The 23,606-nt window shown below is 47.5% G+C and overlaps 1 protein-coding gene across 1 annotated transcript in view; it reads left to right on the plus strand.

Moving 5' to 3' along the window:
* Positions 1 to 3,076: 3,076 nt before the first annotated feature.
* The window catches only part of HTRA1 (HtrA serine peptidase 1), a gene marked incomplete at its 5' end in the record, with an annotated part of 35,943 nt that continues 15,413 nt past the window's right edge, over positions 3,077 to 23,606 (plus strand). Inside the window, 3 exons of the mRNA XM_084264942.1 lie at positions 3,077 to 3,554; positions 19,411 to 19,510; positions 20,373 to 20,577. Of these exons, the coding sequence (XP_084121068.1) occupies positions 3,077 to 3,554; positions 19,411 to 19,510; positions 20,373 to 20,577 (783 nt within the window). The remainder of the gene's footprint in view (positions 3,555 to 19,410; positions 19,511 to 20,372; positions 20,578 to 23,606) is intronic.

Here is a 23,606-nt window from a genome sequence, read left to right on the forward strand (position 1 = left end):
TGAGTTCTCTTGGAAAAGTAGGAGATGCAATAGTTTACTGGTAAACATTTTTGGGACCTCTGTGTATTGATAAATGTCTGCTGGCTTGGATAGCTCTTCTGTGTGAAAACACTATGATGGGGGAGAAATAATAATGAGAAATAATAATTTCTGGGGTGGTTTTTTCCTGTACAAACCAGACAGGTAACCAACAAACGGCTGCATCAGTAAACTAAATTATTAAACTCCAAAAGATTTGGTTACTGGGGAAAGTGAGATCTTTATCCTCTGTTGTGTGTGAAACCATGTGAAATCTATAAAACTCACAGTATTGTTAAAACTTGTGTTTTAATGCTCAGATTAAGATTCATGTCCCTACCTAAGGAAACAACAGCTGTAAGAGCAGGAGGTCCTCAGTACTAGAACACGATGCTGGGAGCGAACTGCTAATGAATGGCTTTCACCTGAGACCTTGGGATATATTTTATTTCCTTCACAGTGCTTAACATTTGACTGCCTATCAACAAATGTGCTTTCCTGTCCTGTTTATTTAAGTAAATAGATAAACTGTCTAGTGTATCATGGTCTGTAAAAGAGCTTGAAGCTGCTAGTGGCAGCTGGATTGTGCAGGGTGGGAATCCTGCGCTGCGGGGAGGATAAATACACCCAGCAGAGGTTTCAAACTCGTGGTGTGAGAACACTGTGAACCTGCAGGAGCTCTTGAAGCAGTCAAATATTTAACTTAAGATTTGCAGAGGACGTAGGCTGAACAGTTAAGTAAACTATTTATGCTTTCATCAATGACTCCTTTCTCAGGGCGAGGATGCGCTTGCTGTGTCTGGGTTCTGTGCTGGGTTACTGAATTACAGCCTGTCCAAGGGGGTTGCTGCCAGTGGGGTTTTTGAGCCTGTCTCTGGGCTTTGCCTTTGCTCCCCAGCGTGATGGATTTCAAAGGATACCAAGCTAAAACACCTCAGAACTATCCCCTGGGAAAGGAGGACTGAACAAGGAGATTCCCGCCACAGGTAAGCTTTTCTCACCTGTGGAGATAAGGCTCTGTGAGCTCCAAACCGTTCCTGGAAGTGAGATGGAGAGCAGATAGCAGGGCTAGGACTAAACACCGTGGTAATTCACTACTTGGTCTTTTGATCTCTGGATATTTTGTTCCTGCTTCCAAAGTGGGCTTTTCTGAACCTGTGTTTTCTTCTGTTTTAATATTAAAACAGGTTCATCTTTCCTTAAAGATTTGTCTTTATTTCAAAGTCAAGGGACAAAAAACCTAACCAAACCTGACCTTGAAGCTTCCTGAAAGCAACCAATGAGTAACAGAGAAACAATAATTGGGAAACACTTTCTCATGATAAAGGTGCTCCCGCTCTGGCAGGGAGGTTGGACTAAATGATCTTACAAGGTCCCTCCCAACCCCTAACATTCTGTGATTACTCATATTGTATATATTTATATGTATATGCACACACACACATACATTAAAATATTTAACCTTCTTAGCAATTTCAAACTTTTTCTTAGACTCTTCATCACTGTAATGATTTTAGTGCTAAGGAAGTTCTGCTGTGAATTGTTCCAGATGAGTGCTGCATCATTTTGGTTGCTTCTGAAACCGAGTAATTCCCCTGAAATCTCTTTTTCTTGAACAGTGTAGAAGTTCTTGGAAAGCAGCAGACACAAGGGAACTGGTTCTACTGGAGCTTTTATTGGGAAGATCAGAGTCCACGTGCCTTTCCAGCTTCAGGTGCTACCGAGCAGTGAAGTAAGTTCTGTGTGTTTGTGGTCACAGCTCAATAAGATGTTCTCTGGAAACAAGTGGGTTTCACTTGTGACACTCAGGATGCCACTTCCACCTGCTCAGGTGGCTAAAGAGTATTCTACTTTTCATAGGAAAAAAAGTCAGTGCCAATGCAGATGTTGGCATCCTCTGTTTCTTTGCTGCAGCTGATCTAACAGTTCTTAGTGTTTCATCTCGACTAATGGTTTGTGAAGTTCGTTAGGCTCTTGGATATTGGGTGACCGATCAAGATACCTATAAATAATTACATATTTGCAGTCTGCAAATTAAATTGGCTCCTGATTTTAAAATAAAAGAAATCGGTGGTGCAAGAGCTGGAAATCGATTCCAGCTGTTAGTCCTTGTGCCACCTTTCTGTACTCTCTCTGGACATGGTGCCTTTGCCCAGGGAAGGTACATGTGTGTAGTTAAACTGCCCCTCAGGCGGAGGGAGCACACGGCGAGGGGCCGCTGTCCGTCTGCTGCATAAACTGGATCGGGATGTGTGGGAGCCGAGGGAAGGCTACTGTATGTTTGTTTTCCTTTCGATTGATTAACCGCCTGCTAATTGTCGGTATCTCCCCCGCGCGGAGGCTGGGAGCCCCGCTGGCGCTGTGAGGGGGGATGCGGGGGTGACCCTTCCTCCCCATCCCGGTGCCTTTCGGTACCAGGGCGGTAGTTCGGTGCCGGCCATCGCCTGCCGCGTCCCTCCGGAGCCGGGAACGGCTCAGGCGTGCGGGAGACCTTGGCATTCCCAGGGGGGTCCCTGTCATTTGCATACATTTGCATACATTTGCATACATCGCTCACCATTCCTATGGGGCCGCGCCCTGCACCCGTTCTTCCCCCCTTCCATCCCCTTATCAGCTGGGAATGCTATCGCCGCTTACTCTAGATTGCCTTTCCCGTAATTCCTTAATGGGGGAAGTGTATCCAACTTCACACCCCACACCCCCCCCGCCCTTGTTGGCCGGAGCATCTTATCAGCAGCTCTCAACCCCCCCTGGGGGGTTCTGGACCGGCTGCTCCTTCCCACCTCTCGCACACCCCCCCCCGGCGCAGAAACGGGTCACTCAAGTTTGCCCCAAAAAAGCGTGTGCGGTGGGGGTGGTGTGTGCTCCTGCCCGGGGGAGGAGGGAAGGGGGGGGGGGGATCACCGGGGGATGAGGAGGTGGAAGGGGGGGACGGGGGCTGTCCCCGCCGCCGCTCCGCTCCGCCTCCCCCACCCCCCCGCCCTCCCCGGCCGCTTAAAGCCGCCCGCCCGGCTCCCGGCGCTCATCGCCCCACGCCGCCCCTCGCCTGGCCGCCGCGATGCCGCTGCGGGGTCGGTGCCTGCTGCTGGCGGCGCTGGTGCCCGCCCTGCTGCTGCTGCTGCCGCTGCCGCCCGCCGCCTCCGCCGCGCCGCCGCCCGCCTGCCCCGAGCGCTGCGATCGGTCCCGCTGCCCGCCGCTGCCTTCGTCCTGCCCCGGCGAACCCGTGCCGGACGCCTGCGGCTGCTGCCGGGTCTGCGGGGCGGAGGAGGGGGAGCCCTGCGGCGGTCCGGACGGCGGCCCCCCCTGCGCTGAGGGGCTCCAGTGCGTCGTGCCGCCCGGCGCCGGCGTGCCCGCCTCGGCCACCGTGCGCAAGCGGGCGGTGGCCGGGCGCTGCCTGTGCTCCAGCACCGAGCCCGTCTGCGGCAGCGATGCCGTCACCTACGCCAGCCTCTGCCAGCTGCGGGCCGCCAGCCGCCGGGCCGAGCGCCTCCGCCAGCCGCCCATCATCGCCATCCAGCGCGGAGCCTGCGGGCAGGGTAAGGGCGGGGGGGGGGTGCGGGGAGGAGCGTCCCGGGGGCTGCCGCGGAGAGCCTTCGGTTGTCCCGATCGCTCTCTGTCCCCTCCGCCGGGGTGAGGGCTCTTATCCTTCGGGCTCTGCTGCTGCCGGCGGGGATGGGGTGGTGGTGGTGGGGGGGGGGAGGATGATGGATCGCCCCGTCCCGGCTGGCATCACGAGGAGGGGAGCAGAGGAAAGGGCTGGCCTCGGCTCAAGCCCGGCATTCAAGTTCAGTGAGAAAGTAGAGCAAGAATGCGGTGTTTGTCTCCGGCTGCCAAGCGGCAGGGGAAAAAGAATGCTGTATCCAACTCCAAACCCAGCGCCTCCTCCCTCCCCTTCCCCTCCGCTCCCCCCCTCTCCCACCCCCCCGCCGCCTCCTCCAGAGCGGTGACACCGGGCTCGGAACTAGGGGCGGGGGGGAGAAGCTGGTTCCAAACTCCGGAGACCGGTACGGGTGAGCACCGGAGTCCCGTGAAGTTTAAAGACATCCTTGAGCGCGGCCCCATCCCGGCGCTCTGTGGCAAAGAAACGCCCGGGGAAACGAAGCCAGGAACGCAGGAGCTGCTAAAAAACCCCAAGGAACGCGGCGTGTCCGTGTCGGCAGAGCAGGCAGCAGCCTCTGCCTGCTTTACCAGATGCGCTCTGATTATTAGCAATAGATTTGCTGGGGCAAGGGGGATGCTTGTAGCTAAACGGCGCGTTAAACCCACTTTGAGGCTCCGGGTTTGGTTTTTAGGGTACTTTTTAGGGTGTCTTAGTGTTCTTCCTTCGGATGCGGAGCGCTCAGAGCTGCGGGACGGATGCTCGTTGTTTGTAAACCCTGTAAATCGCCTCGCCGGGTTATGAAGCCGTGGCTCTGCTGCTGAAGTTAAGTCACGGACAGCCCGGCGAGGTGCTGAGTCCTGGGGGAAGCCCGAGCGCAGGATGTGACACGGCAGAGGCAAAGCCGGGCTGGGATCAGCAGGGGATGATCTTTGCCACATGCAGCCCCTAATACAGGCTGGCATAAACCTCCTTAAGTTAAGGCTCCGTATTCCTTCTAAGCTATTCATCGCGTTTAGGGGTAATGCATAGAAATCAGCATGAATTAAGGCTGTTTCTGAAGCGGTCGGTGCTGTCTCCCTGCGGATTGATTTTTATAGGTGCAGGTTGTGCGTTTCTACACTTGTCCCTGAGAAAAACAAACCCTTTGCCAGGTTCAGCCACCCGCCCTCCAGCAGGAGCCTGTTCGGATGTGTAGCGGGCACAGCTCTGAATCCCGCATTACAGATCAAGCTTAACAGCTTCAGTATCGATACAATTAACCTCTTGTACCGCCGGGCTCAGAGCCGCGTTGTGCCCTGTGGAACGCTGCTGGCATCTGCTGCCATCAGAGACAATTAAAGCTTTCACACCACGGTTTCCTGACCCCCAGGATAATGTAATGCCCAGTGATGTGAATCCTCGGTCCCCTCTGCTGAAGTCGGGTTGTGATGGAGCTGGAGAGTAAATACTTGTCCTGGTTGGCTGTGCAGAAACGGCCCAGGCTGCATATAGACCTTGTATAGGAAATCTCTGCAGCGGTAGATCCATCACGTGTACACACAGACAATCGTTTTTGCCCCGTTGCACCTCTGCTTGGAGTGGTGCTTGTTCTCTGTATCAGCAGGGACAAAAGGAAGGTGCTAGAGAAGTCGACCCATAGCACATGTCTATCCCTAGCCCACACAGTACTGCAAGCAAAGCTTTTTCCCCGTGTCCAAAGAACCTAAACTCAACAGACATGGGGAGTGGGCTGTGAAGTGCTGTTCCCTGGAGGCAGATGGAACGCCCTGTGCAACTCCTCCGAGCTGTTAATTCTGAGTTCGTTTTCAGGAGGGCTTTTGTGACCTAGAGATGGAGTTATCTTTGGTAAAATATTTCTGTGTTTTCATAGTAACACGTTTATATGGATAATTTGATGGATACAGTGCAGTGGTCCAGGGAAATGAAGGAATGGGGATATAGAGAAAGTGTTTGGAAAGCACTTTTTTTTAATTATTATTTTTTTCTTTTAGTTTCCCATCATTTTAGTAGCCAGTATGTATATTGCATAAAGTAAAACTTCTTGTCCTTTTCAATTTTCATCTACTACAGTCCACTCCCGGGGCGCTGCTTTTGGCTGTCAGGGATTGTCACTGCATCTGCCAAGTGCTGGGCATCATCAGGAGAGGATGCAGGAGAGGCAGAGGAAGGTGGCTGTGTGCACAAGGGGGGTGTTTTCCTCTGCAAAATCAGAGTCGTGAGTCTCAGAAGGCTCAAGAAAAGTTTCACAAGCCTCAGAACTTGCTCAAGCCTCTCTGCTGAACGCTGCCCAGAGGAGGATGGGCTGGGCTGGGGTGCAGCCAGCTGGCACTGGGGTGCTGAGCAGGTCTCCTGCCCTGCAGTGCTGTGGACTGGGATGCAGGATGAAACTGGAGCTCACTCTGGAGCTGGCCAGGCAGAGAAGGCAAAACAGGCTTTATCTGGAGAAACCTCAAGAGCAGTGAGGGGAGGGGGAAGCCTGGCAGTGGCTTTTGGCATCCACTAAACGTGTGGGAGCAGGGATGAAGCATGACCTGCTAAAGCCAGCTGAGGCGGGTGCTGGGACAGACCCCTTTCCTTAGTGCCGTGTCCCTGCCTGGGGTGCTGTGCCCTTCCCAGCTCTCCTCTCCTGAGAGATGGCCATGGCAGCCCAGCTGAGGGTACCTGTCTGCCAGTGATGGGCAGCCACCCCAAGATGTAGCCCCACTCTTCACTGACTGTTGGCCAATGAGGACAAGCCAGCCCGGGAGCTGCAGCTCTCCCAAAAGAAATCCTCTTCCTTGGAGGACAGGAGGATGGACAGAGGGCATTCAGGCCTGCAGAGCACATGCTGGATGGAAATACAAAGAGGTGAACGTCCTCTGAGCAGAAACCAAGCACCATCCTGCTCCCAGGAGAGAGGTCAGCGCAACGAGACCTCAGTAATTGTGCATTGCCAGCTCCTCGTGCTGGGAGGATGTTTTCTTTTCCTTCTGCAAATATGTTTTGGGTGCTCATAAATTGCTCCTGCTGACCAAGGGAAGGTGGCTTGGGATGTTAATGTGCACCTTAAACCAGCTTTCCTTCCCCTCTCTCTCCTCCTAGCAAATGCTGGTGGGTGTTCTAGGACAGGGCACCCTTGTCTCTGTGTTCTGCTCTTCACCCTGTAAACCACAGACTAGCCTGGGTTTGAGAAGAAGAAAGTTCTTCGTGGTTGCTCTTGGTTCCTAACTTACCTCTGCCCCTTTCTGAATCAGGTTTGTAGGTTTTCTTGGGTTTTATTAGGCTTGCTGTGTCTGATGTGGCATCCCAGTAACCATCACAGGCACACTCACACCACGATGTCGTGTCTGGAGTGTGATTTCTGGTTTGGCTGAAGCAGGTCATTGCTCCTTGCTTAGTGGAAAGGTAGAGGTGAGGTTAGGGGTAACTCTCTGTTCTGGAAGGCTGTGTGTCTCTACCACATACAGGTTTTGCTCTATCTTTTCATCATCAGTTCCAGGGTGGGAGGGGTAAAAATCCATCACTCGGACTCAGGTTTCTTGCAGAACAGCTGCCTCTGTGTTTAGAGATTGCATCCAGGTGACTCTGTGTCATCATCTGGCAGAAGAGAAGGACCTCCGTGGTCAATAAGCCATTTGCCTGCTTCAGAAGCAGGGCAAGAATGAGATCCATGCAGCAGAGGATGGGAAAGAGCAGTAGATGGACCTGCCTGAATCCCTTTGCCTGTGGTATGGGTAGGGTGATGGGCTGGCAGTGCTAAGCCTTGTGGGAATGGAAGAGAAACACAGCTGGGAAGAGGAAAAAAAGTTGGCATTGTTGTGACCCAGCAGCTTTCAGCTGCTTCCTTGCAAGATCCCGACAGGTGTGTGATGGTCAGTGTGCCAAAGGGATGCTGGGAGACCTTCACAGGTGACTTGGTACATGGTGAGTCTCTTCAGAATGACCTGGGAGGACCAGGAGTTAAGGAACTGGACACACAAATGAGCACTATGGTGCCAGTAATTGGGGTTTTTTTTTAGTTGCCTTCATCTCCCCCAGTTGCTGCGTTTGGGTGGTCCAAAAGTCATGATCTTCGGACCTTCCCCGGTCCCTTTTGCAGCAGCAGGAAGGGGAGGGAGGGAAGAGGCAGCTGAAGGCAGTGGAAATAAATAGCAACGTATTTCCAGAGCAGAACCAATTCCTAAGTGTGGGATTAAAAAGCTTTTCCAAGGCCAAGTATTCAGCTCTGAGAGGAGGGAGCTGTAAGAAGTGGTTTGTCTGAAGCAGCTCACCTTTTCCCCTCTCCACATCTAGATTTCCTTCCCAGGAGCCGGCAGTAATTCCCTGGTCTTTAGACTTCAAACAGTGAAGTCAGTAAATACAGAATTGGAACAAGGAAAAGTTCAATCCTTTCATCTCCTGGGCTTTGAAATGTAAAGGTACCTGTGGACTGGGCAGGAATGCTGAAGGCCGTGAGTGAGTAAGCAGCAGGAGCCTTATTAAGTGGAGTTTGGATGTGATGGAGGCAGCAAATCCTGAGCAGTTAAAGGAAAGACTCCAACATCCAAGAAATAGGAGAAGCTGGAAAATATTTTTCAGATGTGAGTTTACGTGTGCTTGGGGTGGAAGAAGCAACGTCAGGAATAGAAACTGGGGTGCTGTGGAGCTTCACTTTTCTTGTAAATAAGGTCATTCCTCACTCCCCAAGATCTGCCAAGGTCCCTAGGATCCCTGGTTGGACTTGGCAGTAAGTCCCACAGCGTTTGTAACTGGGCCCCAGTGAATGTCTAAGTGTTGTTTTGGAGCCTTTGTTCAGGATGTAGGAAAAACAGACAGACTTTATTTTGCCTTCTGGATACCCAAACTGGTTCCCCTGCCTCGGAGAGAAGACTAAGTAGAAAATAAGTCTCAGCTCTCCTCTAACAGTGGGCTCTGCAATAATAGATTGATCTAAAACTAACTCACAGAATGAATAGGTTGGAAAAGACATTTAAGGTCGAGTCCAACTGATGATGTTGGCCCCGTATCTGTAGGTAACAGGAGACTTACAACATCTTACGCTCATAAGACAGGACACAGGCAGCTAGTTAGTTTATTTTAAAGCTTATAGTGATTTGTCTGCTGTATTTTAGAGGCCAGAGATGCGTTAGGCAGCCAGACAGAGAGTAGCTCTTGAGTTTCTGTGTTAACATCAGGTACCCTGGGGCACTGTGAAGATGAAGCACAGGGCTGGAAGCTGGCTGGGCTGTGCTCGGTGTCACGTGCACCCTGGTGAAGTTTCCTGTCTCACCCAAACCTCGTTCTTGCATCCATCATTATTTTTCCCCATCAGAGTCTCAGGAGGTTTTCTCAGTTTTTCCATTTCCCTGCTCTTGAGAAGCTGCCTTTTTGGTGAGATGGGAGAGACGGATCTGCGGTGAATAGTTCCTATATCCAGTTTTACCAGCTTGTTGCTGCAAATCTTGATGAGGTGGAGCTCATTAAATTAAAAAAACCAACCAAACTCTTCACGTTTCCCATAGCAATTGTATTTGCAGGTATTTTTCCTGACAAAAAGTGATGGATAAAATAATGCATAATAAACCTAGTTACCGTGCGTGAAGCTACCCGATGGTCTTAAATCTGAAGTGGTTTGTATAGGAGAGCACTGGGAGAAGCTCCCAATACTTTTCCAGAGGCAGAATTACCCCATTTTCCAGATAACGAATCTAGGGCAGGGGAAGATAAAGAGCTTTGCTCAAGGTCAACCAGTAAGCCAGTAGCAGAGCTGAGAGCAAGCAGAGCTTTTATGAGTCCCTGCTCATTTTTCTGCTCGTTTTTCTGCCCCTTGCCAGCACTGCTGCTCCATTTTCCATTACTTTTCTTTTCCATTACTCTACTTCTTAAACTTGCAGCCTGCAGTTTTGGCTTCGTTCTGCAAACGGCATCGATGATCTGTCAATCTGCATCCAGGGACAGCAATTTTGGAGAAGGCAAGAAGTGGGTGGCCCAAGCACTAATGAGGATGAGAAACCCAAACAACTCTCTCCCCTCCCACTATCCCACCCCCAAAATAAACACAACATCCCCCAGGGATCTCGGACTTCAACATTTGTGGTGGTGAAGGGATGATTCACTCCTTTTTCCAGGACAACATATGTGCTGTTTGCCATAGCTGCCCACTCTGTGTCAGAGGTCTGTATGGAGATCTCTTATCAGTAGAGCTAAAGCTTGGCTCACCCTTGTTTTCTTTTGTGCTTAGACAATAAAAGGGGGCAAACAGCAACCATGCATAAATAAACCACAAAGAAGATATAGATGACCTGTAAAACGAAGCAGAATAGGTGTGTGGATTAAAAGGCATTATGTGAATGGTTAATGTTGTTAGAGGAGAGATGAATATAATAATTAGAACTCTAGGTGTCATAAAGCAACGTGTATTTGAGAGAGAGAAATGGAAACCTGCTCTCCTAACCTTTGAGGAGAAGCTGTAGGGCTCAAAACAGGATGGCAGAAGTATTGTCCCTGTTTTCATAGAATCGTAGAACTGTCTGGGTTGGAAGGGACCCCAGGGATCACAGAGTTCCAACCCCCCTGCCACAGGCAGGGACACCAACCTCCAGGCCTGGAGCTACACAAGGTTGCCCAGGGCCCCAGCCAACCTGGCCTTGAACACCCCCAGGGATGGGGCATCCACCACCTCTCTGGGTAGCCTGTTCCAGCCCCTCACCACTCTCTCTGTAAAAAACTTCCCCCTAATATCTCATCTAACCCTTCCCTCCTTCAGCTTCACTCCATCCCCCTTGTCCTGCCATTGTCTGCCCTTGTAACAAGCTGATTCCCCTCCTGTTTCTCTGCTCCCTCCAGGCTGAACAAGCTGCTCTCTTCATAGGGAAGGTGCTCCAGTTTCATTTCTCAAACACTCATTGGTTCCCAATGGTCCCTAAAACAACTCTGGGTGCCCTCAGGACGATTCTTGGGGTGCGTGTCGAGAATACTGCCAGAGACCAGGATCTGCTCGATATATGTGGGTCCTCAGTGGCTTTTGAGATCGTTCTGCTGAATTTATTTCGGAGAGGTGTGAGTTTTATTGCTGTTTTGAGGTTTCTTCTGCAGATTTGATCTTGCCCTGCACCATCTCTGTGTCGCTGCGGGCAGAGTCCTGCCGCAGCCCAGTGCTGACATCGGCGCCTCCTCCAGCTGCAGAGGAGCAGCATCTGGGGAGGCTTATTTTAGGCTTCAATATCTGAAGAGGCTTTTTTTTTTTTTAGCCTCTTTTCTTTTTCATTAGACAGAAAAATGTTTTAAAAACATGAAAAAAAAAAAAAAGCCCTTGGTTTTATTCCCTGGTGTCTTCATACCAGGGTTCCTGGAAGTTGAAACTAAGTCTCTCTTAAGCAGGGATTTCTCCTAAAGATGCAGTGTGAAAGTTTCTCACATACTTAAAATGAGACCTTAATGGGTTTATAATGGCAAGAGGAATTTTCAAGATCAGACAGCTGCTGGTCACACATAGGATGCAGGAATTACCACGTCGTTGTTACTTAATGGGCGTTCTGAGGTTGTTTTGCTGGTTCTCTGCCTGTGATGTGTGGATCTGGGAGGCAGAGCCGGGTGATGACCCGAGCTGGAAGGGATGTAAGCTGAGCAGGGCTGGAAAAAGAAGAGGAGACATTATTCCTGACTCATCTGTTATATTTTCAGCCTCTGCAGAGAAGAGAATACCACGTCTGCTTTAACCTGTTGCCTGGCGAGCTCTTTTCATCTGTCTGCAGGAAACTGTGCAGACTCTTTTCCATAACTACCTGACTTACATTTCTGAGTGTTTCCAGCTCAGGCAGGGCCGCCCTTAATGATGTTTTCGAGCTCAGCTCTCTCTGCCCTTGTCCCGAGTTGCTCTTTGCCACCTTTATTTTAGTGCCTGAGCATCTGCCTGCACCCTGCCTTCCCTCCTCATTCCCCCAGACAGCCCAGCGTGCCAGGGCATCACGAGCAGGGGGAGTGCTGCTGGCGTGGTCCCCCGGAGCCCTGTATCTTTGTCAGAGCTCCGCCGACTTGCGATTCGTTTGGCGTCTCCTCTGATGAGCCCGGCATTGTATTAATATGGCAATGCCGCTCCGGGAACAGCGTGTTCCTCCTCCCAGGGCTGCGTTCCTCCAGCCTGGGGCTCCAGCCTGGCTGTTTATGCAGAAGTTGGGTTTCCTCCCGCCCCACCGCCGGTGTTTACAGAAGGAATCGCCGTTTCCTGTTGTGTTAGATGGAGCTGTCGCTCCGCTCTGGATTCCAGCTCGCCCTGCTCATGCCGAGTTGCTTTTTAGCCTCCTCAGGTTGGAAGACCATTGCTTTTGCTCTGCTCTAGTTGTGAGACTTGATTTTCAGCAGTGGCAGCCGGTGTGGTTGGTGTATAGAAGCATCTCTGGCATCTCTAAGTTTTAAGATGCATATCTTTCTCCCTATGAGGTTCAACAAGGGTTGCTAAAGCCTGAGACTGTTCCTGTGGTGTAAAGCAGAGGTTATGCCCACCCTAAAGATAAATATAAGACACTGAGGGTTCCAAATACTTTCTACAAGTTGCATGGAGATGGAGTAATGCAGCTTAGACCAAGGCCACACACCTCTTGTGTTCCTCCTCCCGTGCATCTGACATCTATCTAGCAGCTCAGTGTTCCAGTTGCAATGGGACATGCTCTGTCTCCAGTTCATTCGCTAATTACTCCGCTCTGTAGATGAGCAGTAGGAAAAGTTCCTGTTTGGCTCAAGTTGTAAGTTTTATATCTGAAGTTCTGTAGGAGCTGTCTGCAAGGAAGCTGTGGGCACGCTGCCCAAAGGCATCGCCCACTGATCCTTTACAGTGGCAAGAAACTTGAATTACATTGGGACTGGGTGCCAGGGAGCTCTGTTATGTAATAAGAAAAAAAACTGGATCAAAGAGGTTGGACCAAAGAGGTTGAACCAAAGTTCTCCAGACTCCCTGCTTTACAATTTAATTATGTACCAATTACTTTTTTTGGTTAGTTTTCTTGTTTTATACATGCAGGGGAGGTCAGTATCTGTCTTTCTCTTCATGTAGCCCAGTTATCGATGAGTTACTAATATCTGCATTTTCAGTGATTTTACCCTGTTAAACTCTGGTCAGGCTAAGAGTTAACTTGTGGCCAGTAGCTGGGAATAGGATGCAGGCAGAGATGGAGCTCTCCGGTGCATTGCAGCAACCACATCCTGCTGCCTCGTGGGGTTTGGCTACTCTTCCAAACCCCTTTTCCCTGAAAAAACCTATTAATTTGGCTTTTGTTCTCAAGAATCTGAATTAAAACATGCAATATATTCACCTTCATCGTGGTACTCAAATGCACTATGCTATATGAGCAGCCACACGATGGTCTGAAAACTGGTTTGTGGTGTTAATTTGAGAGGGTTTTGTTGGGTTGGGGGTTTTTTGGTGACCATTTAATGGAAACCATTAAAAATAACGGTTTCAGGCTTTTGGATTAGCAGGGAAAATAAAAATTTCCAACCCTGTTACTTGTCAGATCTCTGGCACATGTGCCAGAGTCCTTGATAAAGGTTGCCAGTTGATCATCTCAGTATTAGGATGATGAAAATGGACTTTATTTTCCTCCCTTTGCAAGTGTGCATTCATGCCAAAAAGCAATTTTACTTGAAATCCTCTCTTGAAATCAATTCTTGCTGCAGGGACTATTTGAAGCTAACACCAGATCTGTGAGGTTTACTGCTTGGTAAAACAAAATGCTTGAAGCCTCTCCATCATTCAGCACTATGAAAGCATTTTTGCTTTGGGGGATGTTGCAGTAATGCAGATTCTATTCTCAGAAGTCTGTGAAGTGTCTTTAGTTTCTCCTTGGATTGTGTGGAGGAGAAATAATGGATGTAATGGTAGTTTTATTAGCAGGGTGCTGTTCAGAGCTCTCAAACTTCCCTCCACTGATCTGAATGTCGCTCTCCAGTGAATTGTCTGCGCTACGTAGAATGTTTCTTATTTTCTTAGTGCTTCCATTGCATAATATCCTCTTTTTGGTGTATTACACAATCTGTCCTTGACTAGGAAGTGGAATATTTAGGCTTGTGGTTTTGTGTAATTTAAGGAAGGAGAAGGGAGAGTGGCAGCAGATTCCCATACATCACTTTTTCCTCGTGTCTCTCCAGCAGAGCTTGCTGATACCACCGTTTTCAGCGTGAGCTCAGCACGTTTGCTGGAGTTTTTGTTTCCATGGCACCACCAGAGGTCTGGTGTTTTCCTATAGGACACGAATGGGTGTCTGTAGGAATGCCAGCAGTTGGGAGTTTTGTTTGGGAGGGTGGAAGTTCTCCAAGTACAACTCTATGGTCTTGTGGTTTGTGTTAGGAGTCACCAGTTCTGACAGCCCAGGGGTTTTGTGAGACCTTAAGCCCTTCTGGTTTTGAACCCAAACCAGAGCTGTGCCTTCAGGCCATGGTTAGGGAGGTACTGGGGATTATATTGGTAGCTGAACATGGCATTGAGCAAGCAGCAGGTATGGGTAGCTCAGTAGCTTCATACATTTGGTTAGTCCATAACTCCAGCAGGTTGTGGTGTCCCTGCTCATGCTCTGTGTTACTGGGTGAGCATTTCACAGAGTCACATTCTGGTCATTATGGATTTAACAGGAAAAGCTGGATTAACCACAGATCCCTGGGTTCAAGCCCTCTTTTCTTCTGATGGTGCCAGCCTGATAGCAGCAGACTGTGGGACCTCATTTGATGGTAATGCTGGGTCTGATGGACAGGGTGGCTGTGAAACAGCTCTCCAGGCTGAGCATACTGCTGCTCAGGTACAAGCATGGAGTGAACCTAAGGGATGTTTTAATCTGGCTCCCCTGGAAGGGCAGGGCCATTGCACTTTTCCAGTGCAAAGCATCTTTAATGATGAACCTGGAGATGGTGCTCCACCCTCCTTGCAATTTACATATGAGCATCCTCTTGGACAGTTACAGAAATTAGGAACACTAATGATTACAGCTGTCCAGCTGATTACACTTTCATAGGAAGGTTTTTTCTAATCTTAAGGGGAATGAAAGTTTCTTGCTGTTGTTAAAGAAATCCAAGGCTCAATTCCAGACTGAATTTGAGGTTTTGATCAGGACATCTGGTGTGGTCACATCAAATGAGGGTGGGAGGAAGGGGACTTGCTGGTATTTGCTGGGGTGTGTCTTTTTCCCCTCCCTCCCCATACCTAGGGTGAAAAGTCCCATTGAATGAGATAATTGTACTAGTTCTATCTTCAGAGGGTGGAAAGGAGGTATGGGAGTGTTGAGTTTGTCTTGGGCTGGCTGCAGAGGATGCAGAAGGGAACAGGCAGTGAGCTGAGCTGATCCTGGGGAATGAAAGCTGAGACTCTATGTTTTAAAAGGAGAAAACACATGAAAACTTGTTGGGGAAAGGATGCATTTCTGAGCTGTACCTAAAGCTTCGTGTGAAGAGCTGCTCTCATGGGGAGGTGGACCTACATGGAGAGAAGACCTTCTAGAAGAGCAGATACATTTCTCACAGCTGAAGGGCAGCGATTACTTCCCTGAGATTTCTATCTCCAAAGCATCCTTCCAGTTAGCTCAAGTCATTACCAAAAGCAGCACGTATGAGTTGGGAGCATTAAAGCATCAATGCCACTTTGAGGAATGACCTAATCAGAACCAAGATCTTAATATGCTTTTTGGCTCATCTTCATGAAACCAAATTATTTCAGTTGTTTACAGCCGGGTGTGGCTTTTTCCATGGCTTGGTATTTATTCTGCCTTGCCTCCTAGCAGTTTGTTTACTGGTATTAGCTCCATTAATGTCTCCTGGCAGAGTTTTTTCCTTCTCATTCAAGGGCTGACAGCCAGAACACCTTTGAAGTCCTTGAAGAATCAATTGCCTTGGGAATTTTTCATGCTGTAACTTATTTATGGATTTTTTTTTAAAGTATGTTCTTGATCGTTAACTGAATTTACAACAATTATCTTAATAATGTCATTAATGAAGGTTTTATTAACCACACTCATGGGCCTTTAGGGCATTGTACAATAAAAACATTAGAAAACACAAATAATCACAATGTAGAAATAGAAAGAGGGCCAGACTGCAGAGGTTGCAAGATCAAAGCCTAACAGTATTTAGTAGTTAAGAGCTTCATTCAAGCCCACCTTTCAGTGTTAAAAAAACACCCAACAAACCCCCAAACCTCCAACCCCAAAACAACCTGCAAATAACAGCAAGATTGTACTAGGAAAAAAACTCCAGAAGGGGATGGTTTAAGGGGGCTTGGAACTTGATGATCTTTAAGGTCCCTTCCAACCCCAAACCGTTCTATGAATTAAATAGTTGTTCACCTGCTTGTGAGGTACTGATAAATCAGGATGGATGCTGATTAGGTGTATGCATGAGAATACACACACAGGCAGTGGGGATTAAACAAAGTTATATTGTCAGCCAAAACTCAAAGCTATTGGGTTTTTTGTTGCTTGATAGTGAAGTGCAGTTCACCAAACCACTGTAGAGTCTCCAGTTCTTTAAATCTGAAAACTTGGAGGCTGTTGCATGATACCCATTTACCACTCTTAAAACCATATTTTGTACTATGACCTCAAACTATCAGTATAGCTGGGGAAACTAGGATAGGGAAGTATCTCCTGAGAAGTTCTGAAGTTCATTGCTGTCTCCTACAGTGGCTGGTGATGGCTGGAAACTACCATGCATTGTTTGAGGGATGAGCATCTTCTCCTATTAGGTTTGTATTATTAGTGGTTTTAAGGCAGTCTGGGCTTCCAAGGAGTAGCCTGTGCCTGATGGTAATTGAAATCCAGGATAAAACTTTACACAGTGGTGGTTGCTGATAGGAAAGAGAAGTGTGCTTCCCAACTCCTGTGTGTACCCTTGGGAATCCTGAGAAGCAGTAAGCATGAAGTGTGGGCATAATGGACAAGTGGTATGTGTGCACCTATGCCCGTTTCTGGTCTCCTTGGGCTTTCCCCCACCTGTGATCCTTTATCACAGTGATAGAAGAAACTTTAAATACATGAATACATTTACTATAGCCTTCAGATTTTATGCTATCACATGACAGTAAAGATCAGTTACTAGCACTTTTTGTTGTTAGCCTTCATCAGTGAATTTCCTAGGGAAAATGGCAGAGGGGGGGTTGGACTCGATGATCTCTGGAGGTCCCTTCCAAACCCCTACAATTCTGTGAATCAGTGAATTCATCTGAATGGCACTTTGGCTTTTGTTTATTTGCTTTTAAGAAGGTATGTTTTCCATTTCAACGGGCAGTTGTTCAAGAGCTGTTGCAAAACCCCCCCCTGTTACACAATGCAAGAATTCCTAATGCATAAGCAATAGGCAGGGCGGGTCCAAGCTGTTGGAAGCTTTTTAGGTCAGTATGCCATGAATTGGGTATTTATTATCTAACTTTTTCAGGCTATGAGATTTTTGACCTTTAAACTGCACAGCTTAGTTTGGGACTGCACGAGGAGGCGGATTCTAGGCCGGATACCATCACGTCTGAAATCTTGGCGTTGGGAGCCTCCCGACTCGAAGCGAAGGCAGCTCGCTGAGGTGAAGTATTAGTAGTCTCACCGTGTGCAGCTCAGGCATCTATTCCTCCTGAATAGCTAGCTGCAGAAAAGATGGAAGGCATAAAAAAAGCTGTGTGCTTCCTGTGCAGTTGCCCCCCCTCCGTGGGAGTTGTCTCTTAAGAGGGCAGGATGTGACCTTCAGTCTGTGGTGTTGCAGCGGAGATGAAATCATTTCATAAGCCGTGATCAGAAAGCCTGTTGGTAGTGCCCTGTGGTGTTTTATCCCAACATAATCCAATTTGATAACCTCTCAAAGCTCGTATTTACTGTAGGTGAACATTTCCTGACCGTAGCTCTCTTTCTCCTCCCCACTTTCCAGAACATTCCCTTTGTAGTGTCAGCTCTACACTACACCGGTGACGTGGGTCATTTGATGAGGGATATTTCTAATGAAGAGAATGCAAATTCAGTGATAAATTGATGTTTGTCAATCAGTACTTAACGCCTTTCTGGCATAAAAGCCCAAGGATGACAGCTGATTGCTTTTGAGGAAACCAATAGGTTGAGGACACAGGTTTCCCGATCAACATTCTTGTCTCATAAAGCAGATTAAGGTCTCCAAGCTGTGATCTGAACCTGCACAGCAGATTACGTGGGTGCTGCTGTGGCTGCTGTTGATGATGATTGCATTTAAAAGCCCACAGGGTATAAATGGGAAGAAACACATTCCTGAGTGGTTGGATGTTTGTTGGGTTGAGCATCCTCCCAGCTCATGAGGGCAGTGTATGCTGGTGTCAATATTGGTGGTTCACCTGAAAACCACTGTTCAGCCCTTAACCAAACCAGTAACCAGTTAGTATTAATGGAGCAGCGTTTTGTTCCCAAATTATTCCTCTCAGTCTCCTGTTGTGGGTCTTGGCCTCCAGTATGTACTTAAAAATTTGCACGTATTTCAGCCTGCTTTTTAGATAATGAAGGTCATTCAGGTACTGATGTTGGGGTGGTTTTATAGGATAGTCATGTGTCTCCTACAATTCTGCAAATAATCCTCCTGCTACACCGTCAATACGTGCTTAGAGCATCCACAAGCTGCTTACTGCTTTAATCTCCGGGCGGATTTAGAAGCCAAATGGATGGGAGCTGCACAGCACATTGGCACTCATCTGAAAGTCAAGTGCAGGGCTGGCTTGGGCCTTTTGTAACATGAGATGGATGCACCAGATAAAATGGAAGAGCAATGAAAACAGGGGGTGTTCCCATTGCTGTTGCTCCTAATTTAAAATAGAATAAAATGCAAAATGTTTTTCCCCTGAACTGCTTGGGAAGTGGAAGCTGTGTCAGAACTGTGAGGTTTACCCAGAGATTTTTAGGTATCTGATGGTGCAGACAGGTTTTCTGGCGGCCACAATAGGAGTTTGGATTTGAAAATCCTACAGACCTCTCTTGAATGCTCAGTGACTTTGAGCTTTGTGTTACAGCACTGCCCAGGAATGCAGAGCTTTGTGGCCCCATTGTTTTTCTGTGCTGATCTATTTTTTTAGCCTTGAGGGTGGTTCAGCGAGTCCAGAGTCCATGGGGATCCACTCTGTGGATGGACGACGGGCGGTATCTGTAGAAAGGATGCCTTGAGTAGGGTGGAGTAGAGCGTACGTAATGTGCATCCTCCTTAAGTGCCCATCGGAGGCTGGTGGTTGGAGTCGTGTGGGGACACTGGTGGGAGAGGCTAGTACCTGCTTAACAGCAGCTTCTCTAGCCTTACACTGGGGTTAGGACCTCGTCATCCTCAGCATTTTACAAACACAGCAGCATGAGACTTCAAAAAACACGAAGAGTATTTTGGCAGAGCAACAGAGGAGCCTGTTTATTTAATCTGAGAAGACCGTACAAGCTGAATAGACCATCCAGGACAGAAAAGAGGTGAGAGCAGGAATGGAGGCATCCAAGTACCAAATCCCTCTTAGGAAGGAAGAGCAGGACAGTGCAGACAGGGACTAAACCCCGTGCTCCTCTAGTGCCTCATCCTGGGAGCTGCCAGCTGTGGGGTGTGCTGACCCGGGGCTGTGGATGCAGCCATACTTGGAGCAGCAGATTCCCTCCCCATGTACCAGTGCACTTAAAATAAGAAGGTTTCCTTTTGTCCTAATAAAAAATGCATGCTGTGCAAAGAGCCAGAAGGGAAATCTCAGGGCGAAGGTTGTGCTGCAGATGACTTTTAAGGAGGGGGAAAGATACCCACTCGGAGCTTTATTTTTAATTCAGGTGTTTTGCAATGCGTTTCTCCTGACACTTGAAGACCTCATGACATGTTCTCTGTTTCTATTTCAGGCCAAGAACATCCTAACAGCCTGCGGCACAAGTACAACTTTATTGCAGATGTGGTGGAGAAGATAGCTCCTGCTGTGGTTCACATTGAATTGTTTCGCAAGTAAACAAGATGCCCAGTTCTGATTTTTGCATTCTTGAAAACAGCTTCCTGCCTGCCAGAAATGCCAACTGATGCACTGTAACAGCAGAGAGGTTTTTTGAGATGATAAATATGTCATCCTTAAGAATTAAAGATGATTTAAGAGTTCTGAGGGGGATAAAAATATTTAACTAAGGGCACATGCATTGTCTCATTAGTGATAGTAAACAAAAGGAGGTATCCCCTCTACTCTACCCTGGTCAGGCTCCACCTGGAGTATTGTGTCCAGTTCTGGGCTCCCTGGGATAACAAAGACAGGGATCTCCTGGAAAGAGTCCAGAGGAGGCTACGGAGATGATTAAGGGTCTGGAGCATCTCCCCTATGAGGAAAGGCTGAGTGAGCTGGGGCTGTTCTGCCTGGAGAAAAGAAGACTAAGGGGGGACCTTATTAATGTTTATAAATATCTTAAGTATGGGATGCAGGGGGAAATGGGCAGCCCCTTTTCAGTGTCTGTGGGGACAGGACAAGGGGCAATGGCTGCAAGTTGGAGCACAGGAAGTTCCACACCAACATGTGGAAGAACTTTTTCCCAGTGAGGGTGAGGGAGCCCTGGGACAGGCTGCCCAAGGAGGTGGTGGAGTCTCTATCTCTGGAGATATTCAAGACCCATCTGGATGCCAATCTGTGCAATATGAGCTAGGGAGCTGCTTTGGCAGGGGGGTTGGACCCGATGATCTCTCAAGGTCTCTTCCAACCCCTGTGATTCTATGATCCTAAAGCATCAATGAACCAGCAAAGTCTTTTTGGCTGTAGATTGTTTGGAATGGTTGGTGATCTTTCAACTTTTTGCAGCAATAAATGTTTATTTCCTGTGTCTTTTAGACTTCCTTATTCGAAGAGGGAGATTCCTGTTGCCAGTGGATCAGGGTTCATCGTCTCAGAAGACGGACTGATAGTGACAAACGCCCACGTCGTCACCAACAAAAACCGGGTGAAGGTGGAGCTGAAGAACGGTGAAACGTATGAAGCCAAAATTAAAGATGTTGATGAAAAAGCTGACATTGCACTAATCAAAATAGATTCTCAGGTGAGTTGTTAAAGCAACACGCATTTTATCCCTTGTAATTTAGTAGTCTCCTTTCCAAAAGCTGTTCCTGATTCTCGTGGTTGAAGGCAAGGATGGTTGTTTAGTGGTCTGAGTTGTAGAGAATCTCTGAGCTCGGTGGATACACCTTTTTAAAAGCCCAGTTTGTGCTTTGCAGCGATGAATTTTACCCCCTCTCAGCATAGCCCAAGCAAGCATGTAGCACTTCTATATGCATCCTCAAAAATAAAACCCAACATCATTTTCTGGTGGGTTTACAAATGCAATGGCTAATAAAGCTCTCTCCTGCTGAGAAGAAATGGGAGGTGTCCCCTTGTTGATAGAGGGATGTGTTTGTCTGTCTTGTGTGCTACACTGAATCACAGTCTGCTTTTAGAGCATACCTTTTCCATTCTGAAGGGATTCACCACACGGATAGAGCCACTAAAATGGAAAATATCTTAGGAAGCATCTTAAACATGCAAGTTAAAGCCAGCTTGGAAAGATGCTCCGACACTGCAAGTGGTTTTCGAATGGGAAGGCAGCTTCTCATCAGCAATCTTCCTCCATGTCATAGATACAGCTGTCAGCATTATTCCACCTCCTGCAAGAGTAGAAAAGCTGTCATGGGGTTCTGCACACGCCGGCAGCGGAATATTGTGTCGAAATCCTTGTGTGTGATGCAGATGCAATTAGATGCATGTGATTGCTTGGGGTGCTGCTCATATTGGTTTCCCTTGTCTGGACTGTTAGTTAATGACCTCCAAATTGAACCGCCCAGAACGGTTCATTTGAAACACATGGCTCAAAAATGTGTAGATCTTGCAGTGTTGTTTTAGTTCAGTCCCGTTCCCCAGCGAGGTCAAAAGTGTTTGTGCCAGAGTTCATGACTGAATCAGACATCTAATGCAGAACTCTTGGATGACCCAAGACTTGAAGTGCTCCTGCTGCTCCCTTGCCACCTTTGTCATTTAAAATCTCTTTCTTTTCTTTTTTAAAAGCTTCCTAACAGCAGCACAGCAAAAAATCCCTAACAATACCAAGAATGGCTTTTTGCCTCGGTGTTATTTTCCTGAGACAGCCTATTTACACATCTACCTTTCCCATTTTTATATTAAAGTAAGCAAAAGCAGATCTGCAGTAACAAATTAAAGGGAAAGATCCCCCGGGATGAGAACTGACAGCGTTGGGCTGAGTAGGATATGGCAGGGAGTGAAGGGCAGCTGGGGAGGTGGTTTAAAGTTGGAAGCACAGCCTGGTAGGGAAAGTAGACCAGGAAACAGTGATGAGAAGGTGAGGACTTCAAGCAGTAGGAAAGTGATCTTCAGAGAAGAGAGGAGCTGGTGAGTCAGGGAAAGGAGACATTGAACTGATGTGACAAGTTGTTTTTGAGGACTTAAAGAGAGGAGACACAGAGTTTTATGGTGGTTTTGGAGCCTGAAGAAATGGCTCCAGTGTTTTCCTGGTAAGCTGCTTGTGGGAAGGGAGAACCTGGAAGACTGACTGGAAGGAGCTTGGAAAAAAGAGAATGCAGCCAGATGAGTTGTCTGTAGTGGAAACCACTACTAAGCAGGGCTGGAATGGGCGATTCTAGTTATGACTTGCCAGGTGGCAGATACTCTTTGAAAATATTACTGCTGTGTAATTGAATGATAATCATTGTCATCTCCCATCAATGTGATTTTTGGGTGTAGTTGTGACCCTGTTTTGCACGTGGCACACGAGCTGCTCACTTGCAATTGCTTATCACCCCAGGTTATTACCTCTTACGTTGCTCTGTCACGGAGCAAGAAGGAAAATATGATTTTTGATCTAACAAGCAGCAGCTTTTACCATTTTACAAACAATTATTAAGCAATTCCTCATTATCTGATGCAACTCGTTAACTCCAAGGTACAAAGATGTGTCTTTGGCTTAATGCATTGACTTCTGAGGCTGCCCAGCATAGTGCATGCTTGAGATTATGAGCATCACAGTGTAGTTTATATATATATATATAATATTATATTATATATATTATTATAGATAATAATATTATATTATATAATATAAAATATATAAAAATTATATAATTATATTATATGTATTATATTATATATATATTTGCAAACTCTGAGGTAGGAAACGTTCTTAGAGCTCTCTGGAGCCAAATCAGCTACGATTTTCTTTTTAGGGGTGGGGAGGGGAAGGATTGATCCATTAATATTCAGTTGTCTATGAGAAAAAGGGTTGGTTTTAATGAAACTTTGGGAGAAGTCCCAGTGCCTGGAGGCTGAGCTCATGCATGAGGAGGCAAGCAGGCCCCCACTGTCTTCCTTGTGTAATGTCAGTTTAGCACATCTGCCTGGGTAGCAGGAGATCAAATTCCACATCTCTGCTCTAAGTTAGATAGACTATGGATCTATATTTAGGTCTGCTGGACCCTCGATAAGTGTCCTCTCAGTGGTACAACCCACTGCCTTGTGTGCTGTGTCCACCACCCCCCAGCCCCTGCTTGTTGCATCTCAGAAGATTTTTGAGAGGATTTAGGGAAAATTTCTTGTGTCACTGCTGGGATGGGAGGCCAGTTTTCCAGCCACACCTAGTGACATGGCACTGGGAAATCCCAATCCAAGGTGAGGCCTGAGGCACCTCTGTTTGCAGGAAAGGTGATGCTTTGCATTTAAAGAACTAGAAAGAGAACGTTTTAAGTGCTCATAAAAAGTTAAATTGGAGATGCAGTCAGCTGAGAAGTTGATTTGCAGACTGAACTTTGGTGTGATGTTGTTGGATATCTGCTCAGGTTCAGTGCTTGAGCTTTCCTTTTTGTACTGAGATGCCTTGCAATCGCCCAGGTTCACAAAAGCCTTATTGAAATCACAGGGGGAATAATTTGTTGGAAGGTGAAATGTATTTGATAACTAAAGAAGTCAATGTGGTGTCATAAATAACCCTGTAAAAATCTGAATATTTCTGAATTTTTCTGAAGAGGTGAAATTCTTCCTTTTGCTTAAATTATGAAGGTGACATCAAAGATGCAGAATTATTATTTT

The sequence above is a fragment of the Gallinula chloropus genome, assembly GCF_964237585.1.
Source record: "Gallinula chloropus genome assembly, chromosome: 5".
Lineage (NCBI taxonomy): Eukaryota > Metazoa > Chordata > Aves > Gruiformes > Rallidae > Gallinula > Gallinula chloropus.